This window comes from Taudactylus pleione, unplaced genomic scaffold (assembly GCF_031769625.1).
Source record: "Taudactylus pleione unplaced genomic scaffold, aTauple2 ptg000244l, whole genome shotgun sequence".
In the NCBI taxonomy this organism is placed as follows: Eukaryota; Metazoa; Chordata; class Amphibia; order Anura; family Myobatrachidae; genus Taudactylus; species Taudactylus pleione.
Genome location: NW_028284646.1, coordinates 6,736,596 through 6,759,177, shown reverse-complemented (window position 1 = coordinate 6,759,177; position 22,582 = coordinate 6,736,596). Strand labels below are relative to the sequence as shown.

Genomic DNA, 22,582 nt, shown 5'->3' with positions numbered 1-22,582 from the left:
GCCGGCCCACTGACATCACTAGTGACCTCAACCGCAGGCTCCGGCTCGCAGTTTCGATGGTCGCGATGGTCACGACCATCGCGGCCATCAAAATGCACGCTCGTATAGGCTGTGGGTGGTGACCCACAGCTATACGAGCGTCCAGGAGGACGCTCCATTTTCATGGAGGCCGGCCCTCATTCAGAGCGTGCGCTCTGCTCAGAGCGTACGGCTCTGAATGAGGGCCTTATTCCCATGTTTTGTTCATGTATTAGAGCCTATGCTAAACTATTTAATTACTGTGTTAGTTTCAAGCTCAAGGGCCTTCTGAAAGTGGCTTGTACCAACATTTTCAGGGGAAATGCTTTGATCTGCCATGCAAAAATCTAAATCCTTTATTTGTATTATCAGTTCAGGCAACCAAGGATTTCAGTAGATTTGTAAAGACCATGTGTTTTACACCAGTTGTTAAAAACATCATAATGACAAAATGAGTGATAATCACAGTCTTCTGATCAGTTAATTTATGTACAATATAAGCCCAAAACCTTTTTGCTTGAGAATCATATACAGTAGGTAATAATGTAGAGTAGTGGCAGAACTAAGGGCCTAATTCAGACCCGCTCGCGAGCGCTGAGCGCTCGCAAGCGGGTCGATGTTAGGCCAGTGCGCATGCGCACGACGGAGGCGGCTCCATCATGTGCATGCGCGAGACCCGGATAGCGACGGGCAAGCCGTCGCTATGGGTCTCGCTTCAAAGGGGGCGTGCTGTCGATGGTGAGTGAGAGCACGCCCCCTTTGGTGGGCGTGCCAGGGGCGTGGCTGCCCAGACGGAGGCGTTCCCATGGGAACGCCTACCGTCTGGGGCCGGCCCCACTGGCATCACAAATGATGCCAGTGGAGTGCTTTCGGCTCTGATAGAGCCGAAAGCACTCCAGGGTTTGCGGCAACTAGACCCTACCACAAGGGTCTCGTCGCAAGCCTTATGGTTGCGATGGTCTTGACCATTGCGACCATCCAGGAGCCCCCTTTAAAAAACAAGAAGGCCAGCCCTGATTCAGAGCGAGTGCTCTGTCAGAGCGTCCGGCTCTGAATCAGGGCCTAAGGTTGGTGCATGTTGTGCAGTTGTTTTGTGCACACTTCTCCCAAGAGCCCCACTCTGCTTATAAGCACTCGTCTGTGCCAGTGAATAACAAGAAAAAAGTAATACATGTCATACTTGCCTACTCTTCCGGAACAGCCAGGAGGCTCCCAAAAATCGGGTGGTGCTCACGGCTGCCTGGAAAAGTGGGCAAGTCTCTGCGGCAGCTGCCTACACCTGGAACCCCCATACAACAATGCAGCAATGGGGCTGATGACACGATTTACGCTGATTTGCATCATCATGGCTCCGCCCCCTGCTTCACACTGCTGGCAATTTCTTCATTATGTTGCAGCGGCGGGGCTATGATGTCGCAAATGCGTGGTCATGCCACCACTCCACACCTAATATCGGGTAATGTTTCCGACCATGCCCCATGCCACCCCTTGCTATGCCAACCTTGATGCCCCCAGCCAGAATGTCAGCAAGTATGATACATATGCATTGTACCTTTACATATTTCATTAACTCTGTGGTTAAAGGATAACTGCAGTAGCTGTGTTAGTTTAAGACTTGATCACCAGCATAGCCAACTCAAAAAATGAACATGTTATAAGTTGGTTCAAACATTTTGGAGGATATGTACTAAGCCTTGAAAAGAAATAAAGTGGAGATAGATAAAGAACCAACCAATCAGCTCCAGTCATTTCTCAAACACAGCCTGTAAAATGACAGTTAGAAACTGATTGTTTGGTACTTAAAGTTCAGAGAGATAATCTATCTCCATGGCTTGATATATCTACCTCTGATTCTAATCCATCTCGTGGGATTTAGCTCCTCGAGCCATGTGACTTTTGTGTTATTTTCTCACATAAACTAATTGTACGTATTGCATGTAGCCCACTAACGTTGGACAGCTTAATTTTTACACTGCAATTTAGATATCAGTTTGGATGCACCATTCTCAAATCTAAATCTCTCCACATATTTTAAATATGCCCCACCTGCAGTGCAACATGGTTTGTCCATGTACACAGTTACTTGCTCTTTTTTGCTTTATTCCATACTCAGTATCAGGCCCAATGAAACAATCCCCCTATCTGGTGTTTTCCCCTCTCCCACTTCAGCCAGTGTGGGGCAGATGTAACATCTATCTGCCCATTCAGTATGTCAGGTGGAGAAATGTAATACAGTAGTTCCAAGTCTAGTGCATGAAACTTTAGACTGCCTCCCTAAAAGTGTCTTTCCAATTAGATGGCTCTATTTACTACAATACGCATTTGTAATGCAGATTGTAGTGTGATATTATCGACTGAATTCGCAGCTCTGTCCCTGCGAATCCCCTCCACACTACCATGACTAGTGCCCCGCGACCGACCACCGCTGCTACCCCCCCGATGCTAAGCCCCGACAATAACCCCCGCCCCCCCACTATCGCGGACCCCCCCGCGACCCTCCCCGCGACCCCCACTCCATTAATAGCACTTACCTGCAGTCATCGGTGCTCTGGTGATGTCTTCCATGCCTCCGGTCAACTGATATGCCATACTGCACTGGGACCCGATCACCTGATGGGCGGGCCGCAGTGCAGCATGGGAGACCAGCGCACCTGAGGGGAGTCATCACCGGTACCCCAACTACCGGTCCCTGGAGTCAGTAAGTGATTTTTTTTTTTACTATTTTTTTTTCTTTCAGTGTATCAGCTTGCGGTCTGTTTAGACCACACAGCTGATCACTGGGACCGGCTCTGGGCTCTGCTCTACCTTTTAGAGCAGAGTAGGAGTCCAGTAACCAGGGGAGACCCTGGATATCATTATTATCATAGGACTTTTCCCAGTATTTTTTTATAATTTATTTTTAGTAACTTTGGTCAGATCACATTTCCCATTACAATTATGGGAAATGTGATCTGCTTACTAAAAAAAAGTGATACTTAGGGGTTGGAGCAGAATTTTACAAATTCTACTCCAATTGCCCTGTAATAACTATAGGTGATACTAAATAATGTGAGAAGGGTGTGAAAACACCCTTTTTCACTTTATTTTAGTAAAAATAATGTTAATAAATAGAGCCCCAAGTGTGTAAACTATAACATTGTGAATCTTTTTCTCATAAGGGTTTGTCTGTGCTTGCCTTGTTCGTAAAAAGACCTAATACTGCTGTTTAGAATTGTGTGATTCTAACACCTCAGAACATGACCAGTGGTTCCTGAGGTGCAAATAGGCATATAGCTGTGGCTGTATCTGTATGTGTATGTGTTAGAATAGATGAATAGATATGTACCAATGTAATTGACCAAACCTTTAAGAGGTACTGTAATAGACAAAGTTCTTAAAGATACAATGCTGATGTGCTATGAAATATAAGAAATTGTTTTAAGAAACAATGCCATATAGTCTTAAGTATTTCAGTGCTAACAGTGGCCACCAACTTTCCCAAAAATATAATGTAACAGTTTCTTTACATACTTGCATGTATGAAGTATTAAGGGGGGAATCAAATAACTGGAAGGGAACAGAGAGAAGACAGTGGCCCAAGAAAGATTTAGGAATGTTCTCTGGTCAAATAAAGCCAGATCAAGCATTGAAGTTTGGAATAAGTATATGGAAATACTGCCTTCTACAATAACAGCAAGAAAGTATATAAGAGCCAGCAAATACATGTGTGCATGCAGAATAGAGTTGATTCCCATAGTATTAATTACATATGCTCTGTGGTATCTGTTTTTAATTTTTTGTTGAGATATCTAATATAAACTTAGCGGTGGCCATATTGTCTGGGCCATTTCAATAGCAGCCGCCATTTTGCATATGCTGTGATTTCCAGTCACCGTTCAGGATAAGATTTCATGGAGAGTAGAGGCAGCTGTTTTGTCTAGGTCCATTTTCTTTGCATCTTACAATTTAATGTATTAAAGAGATCTAGGGAAGATATATATAATTGTGGGTCACCCAATATAGGGACAGTAGAATAGAATCTTAATAAAGGATTCTAGGATTTTTTTTAAGAATATCCAACAAAACGGGAAGCTCTCATTCTTTCCACTCCTTGCCTCTCTGTAAAGTGATAATGCTTCAAATTGAAATAAATTGATCTGAAAATATGATATACTTGTGAATTCCACAAATGTCCTTATTTACAAAAGAATTGCTTCTCTATGGTTTCTGAAATATAGCAATAGATCATCTGTAAAAGCTGGACATTTAGGGGTCTATTTATCAAGCAGTGAAAAGTGTGGAGAAGTGGACCAGTGGAGAAGTTGCCCATAGCAACCAATCAGCTCCTACCTATTATTTTATAGACTGTATTTGATAAATGTTACTTGAAAGCTGATTGGTTGCTATAGGCAACATCTCCAATAGTTCACTTCTCCACACTTTTCAATGCTTGATAAATAGACCCCTTAATCTTGTGCTACCCTTTTTTAATATCTCACCATTCTTTAATTTTATCAAAGTGGAGCTACAGAGGATCTAATGCCAAATTGACAAATAGCCGAGACATGGGGCACATGTCTTTCAGTAACATAAATTACCTTGTGATTGACAAATTAATTGTCAAAACTCAGAAGGATTATTATATAAAGCATCAACGATGTGTATAAAATTTGGCCCAAATTCTTGTTGATCCAAGAATCTAACCATATAAGGCAATGATATTCTGTCGACAGTCTAATCGGCATTACAAATAACTATAATGTTATCTAGCTCTCTGCGTTGCCAAGTCTTTATTTGTGCAGCCAACACTGGGCCTAATTCAGATCCGCTCGCGAGCGCTGAGTGCTTGCAAGCGTGTCAATGTTGGCCAAGTTCGCATGCCGCCTCCGTCGTGCGCATGCCGTCATTATGGGTCTCGCACCAAAGGGGGCATGCTGTCGATGGTGAGTGACAGCACGCCCCCTTTGGTGGGCGTGCCGAGGGCGTGGCTGCCCAGACAGAGGTGTTCCCATGGGAACGCCTACCATCTGGGGCCGGCCCCACTGACATCACTAGTGATGTCAGTGGGAGTGCTTTTGGCTCTGATAGAGCCAAAAGCACTCCAGGGCTTGCGGCAACGAGACTCTACCGCAAGGGTCTCATCGCAAGCCTGATGGTCGCGATGGTCTTGACCATCACGACCATCATTTTGGCCGCTCGCTATAGCTGTGGGTGGTCGCTCTTAAATTCAGAGGGATGGCCCTGATTCAGAGTGAGCGCTCTGTCAGAGAGTCCGGCTCTGAATCAGGGCCACTGTTCTGATGTTTTGTATATACTGTCCCTTTTATGAACCCAGTTTGGGAAGGGTGTATAAGTTTAGGAAATAACATCTGTAGACTCATTGCTATTAGTTTTGTAAATGTAAATACTTGTAAGTCTTGGTTTAACAACGATATGGGTCTATATGACAATATAATTTCAGGGTCTTTGCCTGCATTATGAAGGACTATTATGAGGGCCTTATTAAAGCATATAGGGGGTTGTTGTCTATTTAGAATGGGGTGATATAATTTCCATAAATATGGATTTTGTGGTTATTTTGTGGATGGATATATATATATATATATATTTTAAGTTGTGAAAAGGACAGGAGTGGGCTTCGTCTCAATAGCACGAGGAACATGTAGACAAGAAGTGAGTTATCCTAAGGAGAGTATAGAACTGGTCAGTCTATAGTAAAATCTTTACTGCACTCTTATTTCCGTAGTTGTGAATCCACATAATTTGCACATTGAACAATTATTAATATGCCATGCTGTCTTTTTACAGCTGGAATATTTTTGAAATACGCAGTATATAACAGATTTTCCTGCAAAATGTTCCAGTATCTGCTGGCTCAGTATTTGATTTAAGGTCAGCAAAAGAAAGACCTCAATATAACACATACAACAAGGATTGGATTAAATACCATAGTTCACTAATAAAGGAGTGTGTCTTGTTCTTTAATATACGTTTACTACATCCTTCAATAACATAAGGGATTTGAAGGTCCTTTTAGATGTTCTTTAATGCCATATTCAGATTTACTATTTGTTTAGCCAGAGTAACCTTTTGTTCTAGATAAGTTAGGTCCTTAGGCTTAATTTGATCTCCCAACACTCCTGGAAGGACAGGTAAAAATAAAATATAGCACATTTAGCCACATGTTACTGTAAATTGCAAAATGCCCTTTTACTATTATTACTATCCCACAAAGCAGGGGGTGATACATAATAGGGTGTGAGCAGGCGCGGCTGTGGGAATACGTACATGTGAGTTTTCCTGTAATTTTAAAGCAGCAAGCATGTTACAGGGAAAACCAGCTACTGTAGGTCCACCTTTAACATGCTTGGTGCTTTAAAAATACAGGAATAATCACAGTGGTGCCTGGATCACACTCTATAATTTATGTTACAGAAGGAAAGTCCAGACTCAATACCACATATAGGTCCATAACGAACGATAGGTAGATAGATAAATAGATAGATAGATAGATAGATAGGTACTCACTAATAAAGGAGAGACTAGCTGCACTGTGGGCAGTGACTGGCTTCTGGATGAGCAGTTCTGACATTCACATATGGGAAGTAATAGAGGATATAAGTCATACTGTGTGCTTCATAATATTGTACCCTGAGGAAAATGCAGTATTAAAGGAATTGGTAGAAGGTGGTCGTTTATGCAGTTGTTCTCAGCCCTGAGTGCCGTGTATGATACTGTATGTGTATATCCCATTCACATTGAATCTGCAGCATAGAATGTTTAATCTAAGGAGGACCAATCACACAACCTTCTGCATAGAATACGTTTCTAAAATTCTTATATTAATTGTGTCAACTACATGGCAAGTATTGTGTTAAAGAAAGTCTATTTTTTATGCTCCTAATGAAAACAATGGACCTTTAGATGAGAAGGGAATAAGATTCTAAAAAAATTGATGAAATGTATACCAAAAGTTAGATGAATATATTACAAAAATAAATTCCTCAATTAAAGAATGTAATCTATATATCCATGAGCTGCTGTACTAAATTTAGCTTGCCTGTTTAGAGAAATATAACACCAGTATTTGAGTATGTCTGCATGCCACGAAGGAAAAAATGCATTACTTGATCTGTGTGAAAGGTGCCTAATTTATCTGTGTCTCAACATATTGCATCAATTTTAAAGTATGGTGCTGAAAGTGATCACACTGTATCTTTCAATCCTAAATGTCAGATTTTGTTTGGTTTTATTGCATTGAAAGCTGAAAGATTAAAGGTTCCTATAGCCTTGTATGTCATTCCTGTTTTTTTTCTTTCTAAAGGAAATTGACTATCTCTTACTCTGCAGGAATAGGGGAAAGCAATTGATTTCAGTTGTGATAAAATAAAGATGTTTTTTTATGAAATGGTTTGATTTGAGAACATAATTGTTTTTGAAACTTGTTCTATTTGTGATGTGATTGACACTACAGTTTCAAGAGGGATGTGAAAGTGCATCTATATGAGTCTAGCATAAGCATGTTTACAATGTAAATCTTAACAACAGCCCTGTAAGCAAAATAATAATAATAATAATAATAATAATAATAATAATAATAATAAAAAAGTGATTTCTTATAGTAAAATGTAAATATAATTTGGAGTTTTCAATCAAATGTGGGTTTACATTAAAAAATCCACTTACTATAGCATTATCCTATCCTAGTTTCAGTATTTTGTTGGGGACTTTCCTTTGGGTGGATTCCTGTTTTGGGCCCCCCATCCCAATTACAGTGTCCAGACTTATTAATTGCTAGTCACTTATCCAAAAAAGTGCAAGGGTTTTCCATAGACACCCTAATACTATGTCTATTTAAAATGTATTAAAATTTAAAATATTTTATACTGCAAGTATGTAATCTAACTGGGACTGGATACCATCTTGTGTAGATTGTGTAGGAATTAAATATTAATAATGTAGCAATGGAATATTTCAGTATCTCTTGACTTTTTAATTCATGATTTCTCTTCTGAAGGGGTGCTAGATATATTTAATAAATCTATTTCATGTTTCATCAAGGAATATAATCTTGCAGTCTATATAGATATAGCACTATTTCTAATAGTGCCTTTATAACAGATTGCTTTAATCACTTTCAACACTTCACGGTGATAGAGTGGTGGCCGATGATGTTCCAATGGTTGTTTTTTTTTTAAATTCCTGATACAGTAGCTATGCCTCCCCTGGCTCCATCCTGGCTACTGTGTATGCATTTAATTCTGCACCAAACTCTGTATACACCAAGTGTTTGGGCCATTATTGGCCATAGTGGTGAAAAGCCATTTCCTGATTTTGTGGATATCTGAAAGAACACAGCACAGGTTCAAACTCTGCTCCAAATTCTGACAACTCTTGTTGTCTTTGTCTCAATTGATGTAAACCCCTGAAGAAGTCCTGTGTAGGATGAAATGCGCAGGGGCAGGTGCCATATTTAATCACCACATTGGATACATCCCATCTTTGAGTTCAAACCTGGAGGGGTGTAGGCAGGAATAACTCCATCTCTTCTGTTAGTGGTGATTTCATAGACACCGTTTATTAAGTGTAAGCCACACTTTTTATTACCTTTTAAATAATGGTACCATTTAAATAACAATTAAACTTGATTTCAGCTAATGAGTGGCCATTGCCCTTTTTTGGGTGATTCTGGTGAGTGTGTATTTTTCAGATTTCTTGGATAAATTAGTAGTACTGGTTAAAGCAGCTCCAGGTTAAAGAAGACACAATTTTAAAGACTTTTGAATATATAATTTGTTTATTAGACATACTGTCAGAATGTACTGTACGCTAAGTAAAACTGTACAATTAAGTGCAGTATCACATTGTATTCATTCTGGTATGGTAGTTAGCAGTCCTTGAGTATTTGTTTATACATTTTGTATATATATATATATATATATATATATAGTCTCTTGGGTGTAAAACTGTCTGCACGGTAAACACCACTTGGCACTTCAGGACTTTGTATGAAAAAAAAATATATATATATATATATATATATATATCACCATACCAAAACTAAGGCATCACTCACAGTCATCTGTTTCCAAGATTTTAGTAAGATATTTTTATATCTCACTAAAATCTTGGAAACAAAATACTCTGAGTGACGCCTTAGTTTTGCTATGCTATATATGGAGGCTTAGGTCCCCTAAAGGAAGGCACCAGAGCAAGATACCCCTTCTGGGGCCCCTGAGTGCCAGGAGTATTGGATTGTATTTATATATATGTGTGTGTATGTGTGAATTAGATGTTGTTTAATCACTGTATTTTGCAAATACATTAATTTAAATGGCAAGAAGTTGACTGGGAAATAAATAAAATGTAGTTAATTTCACCTTCATGAAAGTATGATCTTACAAAGTGACAGGATATGAGTGCATCTAGTATATTAGAGAATAATGTGTACAATATTTTAATATGGGTTTTTTGACTCATACAATATATGTTTTTTTATGAACACAATGTAAAGCTCGAATGTCTTATTCACTATTGGTTAGAGGAGATAAGGGAGTGGATCATATTTAATGTTCAAGAAAGTACAGTTTTAAAATCAACAGGCCAAGTTTCATGGAAAACTTTCAATCACTCTTTACTGTTCATGATATGTTATCATCTGATAATAGGGGGCTATTACAGAACACACACACCTATACTAATGCACCAAATCAGTAGACTTCTTTATGTAGTTAGTGCAGTTAAATTACAGTTTCTAAGCTATTGGATTTGTTGAACAATAGAATCTCTCTGACTCTCTGCAGGGTGAAGTATTCATACAAGGCAAATTTGAACGTTTCCATCTCCAATGTGCACAGATAGAACAATGCTGTCACTGCTGCTCCTCAATCAAACAGGGGAAAGGCAAAAAAAGATACAAAAAAATGTGTTTCATGAAAGTATGACAAGAAAAAAAGAGACTGAGGCAGTTACTAGTAGCAAGAAAAAATATTTAAGTTAAATATAATTTTTGGCACAAAATCCTTATTTTATAAATGAAGGGCCTCATTTAGAGATGGACTCAATGCAGATGTTTGCGGAGTTGAGCGATTATTTTTGTAATGTGCATGCATCTGAGACATGTCACACTGCACAACGCCCTTATAGTTTACCGACTGCGGTTGCAGTGAGGATTTTGGATTCAGAATGATTGACAGTCAATGAGCATTTCCCAGGGACACGTCTCAGCCTGCGACTGTGTCTGTGTACACAGTTACAATGGCTTTGAAGCTTGTCTTTCGACGAATATCCTAAGCAACCATAGGGTTGCTCAGAGGATTGATGATGTGACCGACATCTTTGTATGCAAATAGCGGATCAGGGGCACCACCAATGGACATGTGTACATTATTTACGTATAGGCCCCACAGTAAGTCACATAAGAATAATAGCAAAGACCATTTTCCTCTAGAACCTATAGTATTTTCAATGAACACATCAATAGAGAATTGGCAGCAGTCCATGTACAAGAGGATTCATCAAATAAAAGTAACAAAAAAGGCATATCTATAGTTGCCACAAATAGTGACAAAAAGAAGCATGGTGTTAATGTGAAAGGTCTGGATCTGGCTATGTCTGCTAGGCGGGCATCACCTGGAGTCCCCGGCGTGCATCACTCATCATGACGGGGCAACATGGCCGGCAAATTCGAGCCTGCCATGTCATCAATCCCAGGAGGTGTGCAGTGGGCAGAAGGAGGATTTCTGCATCCAGGGGAAGCATCATCGGGTAAACCAGAAATGGTGCTGGAAGAGCCCTTGCCATGGACAGCCTATGTGAGCAGTGGAGGAGCCGCAGATATCCTGTCATTGGAGGAGAGTACAGGAGTGGTTGGCTAACAGGCAGGCCCTAAGTAAAGATCCTTTGTATCACTATACCTCAATGTCGGTGCTTGGCCATGGGCATTGTTAAAGTCAGTACTAGGCCGTGGGCATTGCATAGTAGGTACAAGGCTGTGGGGCACTGTTATTGTTCAGCACTAGGCTGTAGGCATTGTATATTCATTGCTAAACTGTGCATATTGTGTAGTTCAGTGCTAGGCCATGGGCATTGTTAAATATGGTGCTAGGCAATGGGCATTGTATAGTTTGGCCCTAGGCCACAGGCATTGCTATTGTTGGGCATAAGGCCTTGTAGAATTGTGCATACTGTCAGGCAGACTTTACGCTGCTGAGGTCAGTAGGGCCAACAGTCTAGTTGTACTGGCCTAGGTAAGTGTAAGTAGAACACATCCAACCCTTTCCATGGCCCTGGTCACTGGTTAGGCCCCATGCTTAAGTAACTCACTCCATCATCCAGTGCCTGCAGTCAGACCCCCATTAAAGGTAGGCTGTTGGTAAGTCTGAAGAGGAGAGTGAGTGGCATTGGAGGTAAGTTAAGGGCCCAAATACACCTGCTCTGCAGCAGGCTATCACCCACCCACGGGATGCAGTTAGGAAGCTGACGGTCGAAATGCCGACCGCCAGCTTCCCGACTGACAAATCCTGGCAAGGTACTAATGACAGTCGTCGAAATCCCGACGCCTGTCATTAGACCTATGCCGGGAGCCCGACGAACGGCATACCGAACGAAGGTAAGCCGGGCGCGGACAGCATGGGGGGGTTATGTTTTAGGGCTCCCGGTGGGACTTAGGTTTATGCGCCCCCCTGGGAGGGATAGGTTTAGGCTAGGGGAAGGGGGGTTAGGGTTAGGCACCCATGGGGGGAGGTTAGAGTTAGGCACCCCAACGGGAGACATAGGGTTATGCTGCGGGGATGGGGGGGTTAGGTTTAGGCACTTAGAGGGGGTTAGGGTTAGGCACTAGGGGGGGAGGTAAGGGTTTGGCACCCCTAAGGGAGGGTTAGGGGCGAGAATAGGGTTAATTATACATAGCTTTTTAGCTGTCAGGATCTTCACCCCTGCCGGGCTTCCATGTGGCCGGCGGTATTACATACTGATTCCCCACCCACATATCTTACCTTACAGTGATCAACATAGCTCCATCACAGTGTGGAGTATATATTTTATCTGTTTACAGTTAGTGTGTTAGTATGTTCCTGATGTCTCCATTTCCTCTTACAGTCCATATTAGTAGGTTAATTGGCCTCTGCCAGAATTGATCCTAATGGATGTGTGTGTTTGTTTTGGTGCATTTGTGAATTTAGACTGCAACTCATATTGAAGCAGGGACTAATGTGAATAATTAAATATCCTCTATAAAGTGTTGCATAATATGTTGGTGTAATGTACAGTACATATAAGAATCACAACCAGCTTTTTTTAATTTCAGAATGTTCACTGCAGTACTTAAATGTCTAGTCTCAACAACAAAATAGGTCTCCTGAACTCTCTTTAATTTTATCTATTGACTTTAAAAAGTGCATGTAAAACACATCTATATAAATCTTCATTAAATGAAACCATCAAACCTTCACTCAAAGCTTTGCTTGCTGTATATGGGCTTTATTTTCCTTCAAATGTATTGTGTGGAAATATCTTTTCATTCAGCAAAGATCTGCCAATGAAATTGCCTAGGTTTTGCTTTAATACCATATATCTCCTCAAACGCATAGGAAGTACATTACTTACAAATGCTCATAATTCAAAGCCATTACCAGGAAAATTTTACTGCAATACAAAAGAAAAAATGTGTGGAATTAAATCAGGCTGACAAGTGCAGTATATGTACAATCACCATTCGACATCACTGAGTGAGCACTTTGATTTTGCTTTTAGCATTCATTATTGTATTTTGTATGATGAATATTGATGTATTCCATAGGCAATGAAATGAGAAAATAGGAGATGACAAGAGAATAGCAAATCAGCAACATTCATATTATGTTATCGCTATTGAATCAGAATTAGAAAAGTATGGAGGTAACGGGGGGGTCTAGTCAGACAGATGGAGAAGATGTTGCATTTTATGTGAGTGTTGCTGATAGTGGTTTCGTACAGAGACACAAAATCATTCACATAGGAGGCCATACTCAGATGAATAATCTGCACCTGCCATAGGGCTGGTGCAAGTTTCGATGAGGCATCGGATGGTGCGACTAAAGATGCCCAGGCACGATTACCGTATCTTAAGATGCTCACAATGGGCATCACAGTCCTTGCACATTTATACAAATGAATATACACCAAATGAGCTTTGTAGCAGAGTTTGCATATAGTCATAGATGCGACTGTGGTAAGAGATGCATGGACATGGCTGCGTCCAAATCAGGCCCAAAATGCGGTCAAAAAGAAAACACAATTTTGCTACCTATGCAGAGCTGCCCACAACTGTCGGTTTCCAACTCACTATGCCTATAGAAAGTGACCTCATAACTCCAGAAGACAACTGCAGAAGATGCACTCAGAACACATCAGGAGATGTAGCTTCACACTCATAGCAACAAAGAGGTACACATTGCATATGCATTACAGTACATGGCCAGACAGTGTAATTCATAGTTAATAAAGTTGCAAGGAGCATGTAAAATGAAAATCGAACTAGACACATATACACATACACTATGATAAACATGCCAATCATCATCATCATCATCATCATCATCATCATCATCATCATCATCAGTTTGCAACTACTGTAGCACCAGGGTAGAGCACCTGCAAATGATCGACCTACAAACAGTTTAAATTAATCTGTTTGGGGCCCAGCTTGAGAAACTTTTGCATGAACATGCTCATACTGTATTTACTGTATTTCAGCTACAACCAAACCTCCCTCTGCCAGTCACCTTTTGGCCCCCTATGTGCAAGAAGTCATAAGTGCTAGATGTGACTCTGTCAGCCTGCTTACACCTACAGTATGTGGTATACATGCACAATACAAAATATGTTTACATTCAACTCTGCATGAGCTTCTCTGATTGTTTTATGCAGCTTTATGAGGATTTCATGATGGACACATTTGTTGGATGAAAGTATAGATAGTAATATCACATCTGGGTATAGTTTTCACTGTTTTACACCTAATAGTAGCTTCCTTGTATACTGTACCAATGCAGAAGAAACCATTATTTTTGACAAAGGCTGCTACTATTGTATAAAATAATAGTGCTAAATAATTACCTGACATTCCCCATCTCTCTCCCATCAGTTTTTATGAAGACAGTTCATTGCCTGCAATTTATTATCAACAGTGGTGGATTTTACCTAGGGACTGCAGGGTTTCAGTCCCCAATAAAATCTTCTCTCTCATTGAGACAGAGGGGTCTATTTACTAAGCAGTGTTAGGAGACAGAGTGAAAAGTGATAAGGTGCCAGCCAATCAGCTCCCAACTGCCATTTTTCAAACACAGCCTGTAAGATGGCAGTTGGGAGCTGATTGGCTGGCACCTTATCACAGTCTTATCACTTTTCACTATGTCTCCTGACATTGCTTAGTAAATAGACCCTAGAGAGTCTTCTGGCACTGGATATCTACAAGAAGCACTATCTGCTCATCACAGCAAGACAGACAGCCCCAGGGGGAGGAGATTTTTCCCCCTGGAACATTTACTCTGGTCTGCAATTAGCAGAGAGAGCACTTCCAATGGGAAATCACCCCTCTGCCTTTCCGTGAGCCCTATCCAGCTTCTATGGGTTGCAGCTGATGCAGTCCCTAGAAGCTGGTGTTGGTACACATGTGCCGGTTGCATGTCTGTGCACATGTGCCGGTTGCATGCCCTGCCAGATGCAGTGCATATGCACGATACAACTGAAAGGTGCTGAAGAGAAGAGAGGTCAGGGTCCAGACAGCTGTTCTGACTGCAGCCCAGGTGTAGTTGCTACTGATTATCACTGATCTATTATGGCAGGATAAAAGTGAAAAATGATACAGTAAATGTTTAAATATTAAGGGACCCATTTAACAATGAACCAAAACACCAGTGGCTATTTTGTTTGGTATTGCAGGTATACAAATGAATATGCCATTGATATTCATCATTACTCACTCACTGGCCATTTCCAGCGACATCCCCCTTGTCATAAGCATCTTCCGCTCAGCTGCTGGCAGCCTAACACTGTCAGCGACAGGCTTTTATGTCCCATGCATGTGCGATGGTAAATCTGCAGATGACTGTTTCATGTGACAGGGACCTGGCAGTGACTGGAAGGCTTTGCCAAGCCAGAAAGGCTGCTGCTGGGCAGGGCTGCCTTCAGAAATTGTGGGGCCTGGAACTGACAAAATAGGCAGGGCCTCCCCTCCTGTGGGATTGGGGAGAGGGGGGGTGGCATATATGGGAGGAGCTTTGGGTTATGTAGGTGGAGCTACATCGGGGGTGGAGCATCATTTGTTGTGTAAGCCAGTTTAAAAATGTGCAAAGTTTCGGCTGTGGGGGTGGGTGTTATTATAATATGTCAATCTATAATATATTATATGAAACTATACAAATACAGAAATAGAGGAGAGAAAACTTCTGTAAATTCACACACACAGAAAACTAGAATCTATACTAAAGATATAAGGAATGCCAGATTGATTCTACATATACTGTATATACTGTTTTAGCAAAGGCAGATTCCAGATTCACATAAAATACATTGAAAAATCTGGATCCACATGGGGCAGTATATGACTAGTGAAGTTTGGAAAGGGGAGGGCTGCAACTGGAGGATCACAGGACAGAGAAGCCTGGACCTGGGTATGCAGGGCAGGGAGGGCTGGACAAAGGGGAGACGCTGAGCAGAGAAGGCTGGACCTGAGGGGCACAGTGCAAGAAGAGTTAGACTAAGGAGAAGTGCAGGACAGTGAGGGCTTGACCTAATGGGTCCACAAGGATGGCTAGACATGGTGAAGAGGGTGGTACAGGGCAGGGAAGGCTGGACCATAGGGTGGGCACATGGTAGGGAAGGCTGGATCTGGGGATGCGGCAAAGGGCAGGGAAGGCTAGACCTTAATGGGGGGGGCAAAGTGCCGGGAAGGTTGGTTTAGGGGGGACACTGGGCAGGGTATGGCTATGCCATAATCCATGTACCTGTTTCAAGGGCGGATGTAGCTCTAGCGGTTTGGTATAGGGGGTTGGTGTATATATATATATATATATATATATATACAGTCAGGTGCATAAATATTGGGACATTGACAGAATTTTCATAATTTGGCCTCTATTCACCACCACAATGGCTTTGAAATGAAACAAACAAGATGTGCTATAACTGCAGACTTTCATATTTAATTTGAGGGTAATTACATCCAAATCAGGTGAACGGTGTAGGAATTACAACGGTTTCTATATGTGCCTCCCGCTTTTTAAGGGGCCAAAAGTAATGGGACAAACGAAACAATCCTAAATCTAACTTTCACTTTTTAATACTTTGTTGCAAATCCTTTGCAGGCAATTACAGCCTGAAGTCTGGAACGCATAGACATCACCAGACGCTGGGTTTCATCCCTGGTGATGCTCTGCCAGGCCTCTACTGCAAATGTCTTCAGTTCCTGCTTGTTCTTGGGGTATTTTCCCTTCAGTTTTGTCTTCATCAAGTGAAATGCATGTGCAATCGGATTCAGGTCAGGGCATTGACTTGGCCATTGCATAACATTCCACTTTTTAGCCTTAGAAAACTCTTTGGTTGCTTTTGCAGTATGCTTCGGGTCATTGTCCATCTGCACTGTGAAGCGTCGTCCAATGAGTTCTGAAGCATTTGACTGAATATGAGTATATAATATTGCCCGAAAGACTTCAGAATTCATTCTGCTGCTTTTGTCAGCAGTCACATCATCAATAAATACAAGGGAACCAGTTCCATTGGCAGCCATACATGCCCATGCCATGACACTACCACCACCATGCTTCACTGATGAGGTGGTATGTTTTGGATCATGAGCAGTTCTTTTCCTTCTCCATACTCTTCTCTTCCCATCACTCTGGTACAAGTTGATCTTTGTCTCATCTGTCCATAGGATGTTGTTCTAGAACTGTAATGGCTTTTTAGATGTTGTTTGGCAAACTCTAATCTGGTCTTCCTGTCTTTGTGGCTCACCAATGGTTTACATTTTGCGGTGAACCCTCTATATTCACTCTTGTGAAGTCTTCTCTTGATTGTTGACTTTGACACATATACACCTACCTCCTGGAGATGTGTTCTTGATTTGGCCAACTGTTGTGAAAGGGTTTTTCTTCACCAGGGAAATAATTCTTCTGTCATCCACCACAGTTGTTTTCCGTGGTCTTCCAGGTCTTTTGGTGTTGCTGAGCTCTCCGATGCATTCTTTCTTTTTAAGAATGTTCCAAAGAGTTGATTTGGCCACACCTAATGTTTTTACTATCTCTCTGATGGGTTTGTTTTGATTTTTCAGCCTAATGATAGCTTGCTTCACTGATAGTGACAGCTCTTTGGATCTCATATTGAGAGTCGACAGCAACTGATTCCAAATGCAAATGTCACACCTAGAATCAACTCCAGACCTTTTACCTGCTTAATTGATAATGAAATAATGAGGGAATAGCCCACACCTGTCCATGAAATAACTTTTGAGTTGATAGTCCCATTACTTTTGGCCCCTTAAAAAGTGGGAGGCACATATAGAAACCGTTGTAATTCCTACACCGTTCACCTGATTGGATGTAATTACCCTCAAATTAAATATGAAAGTCTGCAGTTAAAGCACATCTTGTTTGTTTCATTTCAAAGCCATTGTGGTGGTGAATAGAGGCCAAAATATGAAAATTTTGTCAATGTCCCAATATTTATGCACCTGACTGTATATATATATATGTGGGGATATGAATCGGCACTCAGAGTCAATGAGGAATCATAGGTCGGGGTGCCTTCTGTGTTGTATGATACACAAAGAAATCCAAGAAAACAACGGCACTCCCAATAGAAGTCGGTCAATGTTTATATAAATTTACTGCATGCTTCTGTGTGGTACATAAAATACAGCCGACGTTTCAGAGCCTAAATGGCCCTTTTCTCGAGGCTAGCATTACAGATGTTAGGTAATACATGTTAAAAATTATAGATAGAATGTTCTTACCTTAAGTAGGGTAATGTGTCCACTAAGCTGCAGCAGACTGAGCCGGGAGGGACACCATGCCGGGCAGCCGCCCGGGAGTCCCTGATGGATGACGTCACCAAAGCGCATCCTGTCTCCATGGTAACTGGCTGACGCTAGTGATCAGTCTACCCAGCCCACTATCAGCAACATCGTTGGAGACATTGGCACATAGAATAAACTGAAGCGCAATACATGCATGGAGCATTGATTTATAATATCCACAGCTTCTATCTGTCGCATAGAATTAGAGTGTCTTTAGACAATGCTTTACTATAATCAGCAGAATATATGCATAATGTCCAGCATGGTAAATGTTTTTTGTCTATTTGAAGTTTTACCCTCTATTTATGTAATCTACTTCTGCATGATTGCGCTTCAGTAGATGCACTACGTGTAACACTGTATACCTTATAATACTATATAATAATTAAATATATCATAATATCAAGATCTACATTTGAATTGCTCACTGGGGACAGTCAAATTCCAGAAGAAGATATAACATTTATAGCAAATGTACTCAGTTGTAATTATATACCTTCATTTCACTTTAAAAGTTTAACTCAATGAAGAGGCCCTTGATTTTGCAACAGATTGATAACATACAATACAGTATATTGGTTAAAACATATGGTTGTATTGAACAGTAACTCAATGGTGATAATGTTTCAATTTCATCCCTGTTTCATGTCTACTGTTTTGTAGGCCATTTTCCCTATACCCTTTCTATCACATTCAATTAATCCTTGAGCCCTGCTAATTCCACATACTGTATGCAACATTTTACAATATGTCAGTTCTCACAAAAGGTGATATACACCATCTTATACTATCTTGCCAAAGTCTGCCCTCAAAGCTACTTTCAGACTATTTTAAACTTCTCACCAATTCATATGATCTTCTCTACTTTACCAATCTTTGCACTAACAACCTATGCCTTCCAGATTACAATTCTAAGTTATTTCCCCTGCTTACAGAGCTGTTCAAATTTCTGCTTCTCTTAATGTCACTGACTTAATTTGTAAATGCAATCTTGAAAACTTATTTCTCTCCACAATCTCTTATATCTTCTCTATTATAACCTCATCCTACCAATTTCTTAAAGGTTTCTTCAGTACCGAACCTCTATTAAGAGAATCTTTACCTTGTACCACCAGCCATATTCTTTATCTTTTATCAAACACTTTCATGAGACTAAACTGTTAAGCAAGTCCTTTTGCCTAGATCCCTAAAATCCTCTCAACCACATCTACGTATGTATCTTCTTCCTACACCACTCTACCAAATCAAATAATGTTTCATGGATTACAGTAATACACTAAACCAGTTGATTTTTTTAAATTACACCTTACAAATATGGTTTGAGTTTTGTATTTACTCAACTCTCCATTAAGGGTTCATTTTACTTTTACAAATTGGAATTGGCATTTAAAACTAAATACTTTAGCATAGTATATAGATTTAGCAGATGTTATAGTTTCACCTTACATTTTTTTAATAAAATATAATTAATATAAACAGATATATCTTTCCTTTAATAGGAAAAAAATGTGGGGAAAAGATATTGGAGACCAAAAATTGTAATACAATACATATTGAAACAACAGTTCTAGTCAGCAATAAGTATTTTCCATAAAACTATGCAAATATCTACATTTTTTAGAAAATGCAGAGTGATCTGCCTTTGTGTTACTTGCCATATAGATGGAGCTTCAGTTCCACTTATTTCTAAGAAATCGTATCCTTCTTCCAATTGAAAATCTGTAAAGACCAATGCAATAGTATCCCCAGGTTCAGCAAGGATAGTCCATGTGCAATCCGCATTATTTTCATATTCTGAGGGGAAGTGAGGACTTGAAATAATGCCACTTGTTCCTCGTAAAGTCCCGCCACATGCTCCTTCAGCTAATGTATGAAAGATACAAATTTTTATTATTAGTATCATCATCATTATTATTATTAATAATAATAATGTTTATTAGTGATATTACACAACTGAAGTACATAACTATAACACCCATTTATACATATTTGCCCAGTACAGAATTGATTTTACACCAGGGGAAAATTCTTACTTCCAATGCTTATTTCCTATAAATATAGACCTCATTATGCCCTGAAATTAGGAATCATGCTAGACTTGATTTTGGTGTAATATATTTATGGATTTGGAAATAAGCAATGGGCTACATGTAAATATTAAACCTGCTTTTAATTATAAAGACTTCGAATTTTAGAAAAAATAAACACATAAAACAATGCAGCGTGTATATCACAAATAAAATTACAACAACATAAATGGACAGTAACATAAACAATAATAAAAAAGTATAAACATTTTGTTGAGAAATAATTACACCATATTTTATTAAAATAAGGGGACTTTCCACTGATGTAAAATTCTGTAACAATATTAAAATAGACATCAGATTTTAAGATTTTAAGAAAAAGTGTTTAGGTTAATTCCGCTAAGAAGAAAAAGAGATATTTGTAAAAAAAATCATGTTTTTTAATTGTTTCCAGTATCAAATGATTAACACCATATTCATTATAGAGTGTTTTTTTGTGTAATATGTCTTCCAGTTTATATGATACTGTATGCCAATTCTATCAATTAACATTGTTAATGTTGCTCTAAACTACAGTATGCTCATTTTGGCCTGATTCAGATGTAGATACTATTGCAGCCACAGCTGTGTCTTTTTATGCAGTCATGACTGCATCTTTATGGTAATGTTGCAGAGGATGGGCTTCTTCCAAAGACACCTACCAGCTGTGGCGCTAATCCACCACTGTACGTATTATTATGTACCATCAGTTGCATCATTGGATACACCATCGAAGTTTGCACCAGCCCTATGGCAGGTGCAGTTTCTCCATCTGAACATGACCAGGGGCGCCAAGTGGGAGGAGAGTGGGTACAAATTACCCGGGCCTGGGAATGCCAGGGGGCCCAGAGCACACGAGTTTCGATCCCTTTTTTTTACATTGTCATTCACTTTTAATTTCATTATACCTCCGCAGATGGGCAGCGGGCTGGGAAGAGGCAGGGGAGGGTGTGGGCAGTCAGGGTGAGTCACTGGCCAGCATGACTGAGTCTGTCTATGCGCACAGGTTAATGTCCCAGATGTAGGATATGGAAATTTCAGTTCTGTACATTGATCCTTTAGGTGAAGGTGACAGCAGACTTTCAATGTTTCCATGTGGCAGGCGCATTATTGTAATCTAGAAAAGGGTGGGTAGAAGACATGCGCCTAATAGTGTAGATAAGGAATGGATATATGACACTATTTAAATATATAATGCTTACCAGATAGCACTTGAGGACATACTTGCCTAATTGGTTTTCTTCTCCCCGGGAGAAGCCTTCAACAGAGAAGCAGGTTGGTGTTGACAGGGGCGGGGTCTGATGGATTGCGTCATTAAGCCCTGCCCCTTCGTGGTAAATTGTCGCGACTGGCACTAATTTAAATAGGGGGCGGGACTAAATGATGCGATTCATGGGGGACCCACAATCACCGCGGAAATTCTTCCAGTTCTGCCCACTTCACTAGGAAGTGAGCAGAATGCGGGAGAAATGCCTACCCTTCCAGGGGTGTAGGGGGTTACCCAAAAAATTGGGAGCCTCCCGTGAAAACCGGGAGGGTAGGCATGTATGCTTGAGGAGCGATCAGGAACTCTCAATTATATGCTGTTATACAAGTGCTATCTGGTATGCATAATATATTTAAATAACGTCATATACCCATTACAGAAAGTACTGTACTATATGTCCTTTTCCATGTGGCTCTATTTGAGCTCCTCCACATAAGGTTTCCAAAGTACCAAGAGCCCCGGGTCCATCTCATCTCTTGACCTCCCTGGGTGGAATTTCAGATAAGCATTATATAATTTCTATTTAGTTTGCACATTTACTTTGGAGCACGTGCACCCCATTATTTAATTTACTACACTATTAGGTGCATGTCTTCTACGCCCCCTTTTCCATACATATATATATATATATATATATATATATATATATATATATACATAGTGATGAACATGCTTCTGTTCAATAGCACATTCTTTATCCCAAAATTACAGAGGAGGGCCCACTCTCACAATATGAGTCGCGGGGGACACACCTTGCAGCAAATGGTGGCTGAGATACACTGAACCCAATAGTATCTTGCTATGGCCAATAGGATCCTGCCCTCCTGCCCGGAAATGTCATCTGCCGCATATGGCTGCTGCTCCTCCTGCTGTTTGGAGGTGGAGACCCAGCTCATAGGGAGGGACAGCCGCTGCGAAGCAGCAGCCAAGGAGTTTGGACCCAAGAAAGAGGGGAAACAAAGAGTGAGTACCCCAGGGAGAGAAGTAGCTGGCTGCAGAGACTGGCCTGTGGAAGCCCACAGTCAGGTAAATATCCTGGGGCTTAGGCAGACACCAGCTCAGTGCTGCTGTGGGGTAGGGGTGGGGGTTGCAAACGCAGGATTTCTACCCATGGATTCCAATGGTTGATCTTAAGTGAGTGCGGCCAGCCAATGAACAGGGCATAATTAGCATATAAGATATAAGTCTGTCTCATAAAGT

The 22,582-nt window shown here is 40.6% G+C and overlaps 1 protein-coding gene across 1 annotated transcript in view; it reads right to left on the bottom strand.

The window, feature by feature from the left end:
* The window catches only part of CSMD1 (CUB and Sushi multiple domains 1), a 1,974,400-nt gene that overhangs the window by 964,611 nt on the left and 987,207 nt on the right, over positions 1–22,582 (bottom strand). Inside the window, exon 5 of the mRNA XM_088479751.1 lies at positions 19,705–19,912. Coding sequence (XP_088335877.1) covers positions 19,705–19,912 — 208 coding nt within the window. The remainder of the gene's footprint in view (positions 1–19,704; positions 19,913–22,582) is intronic.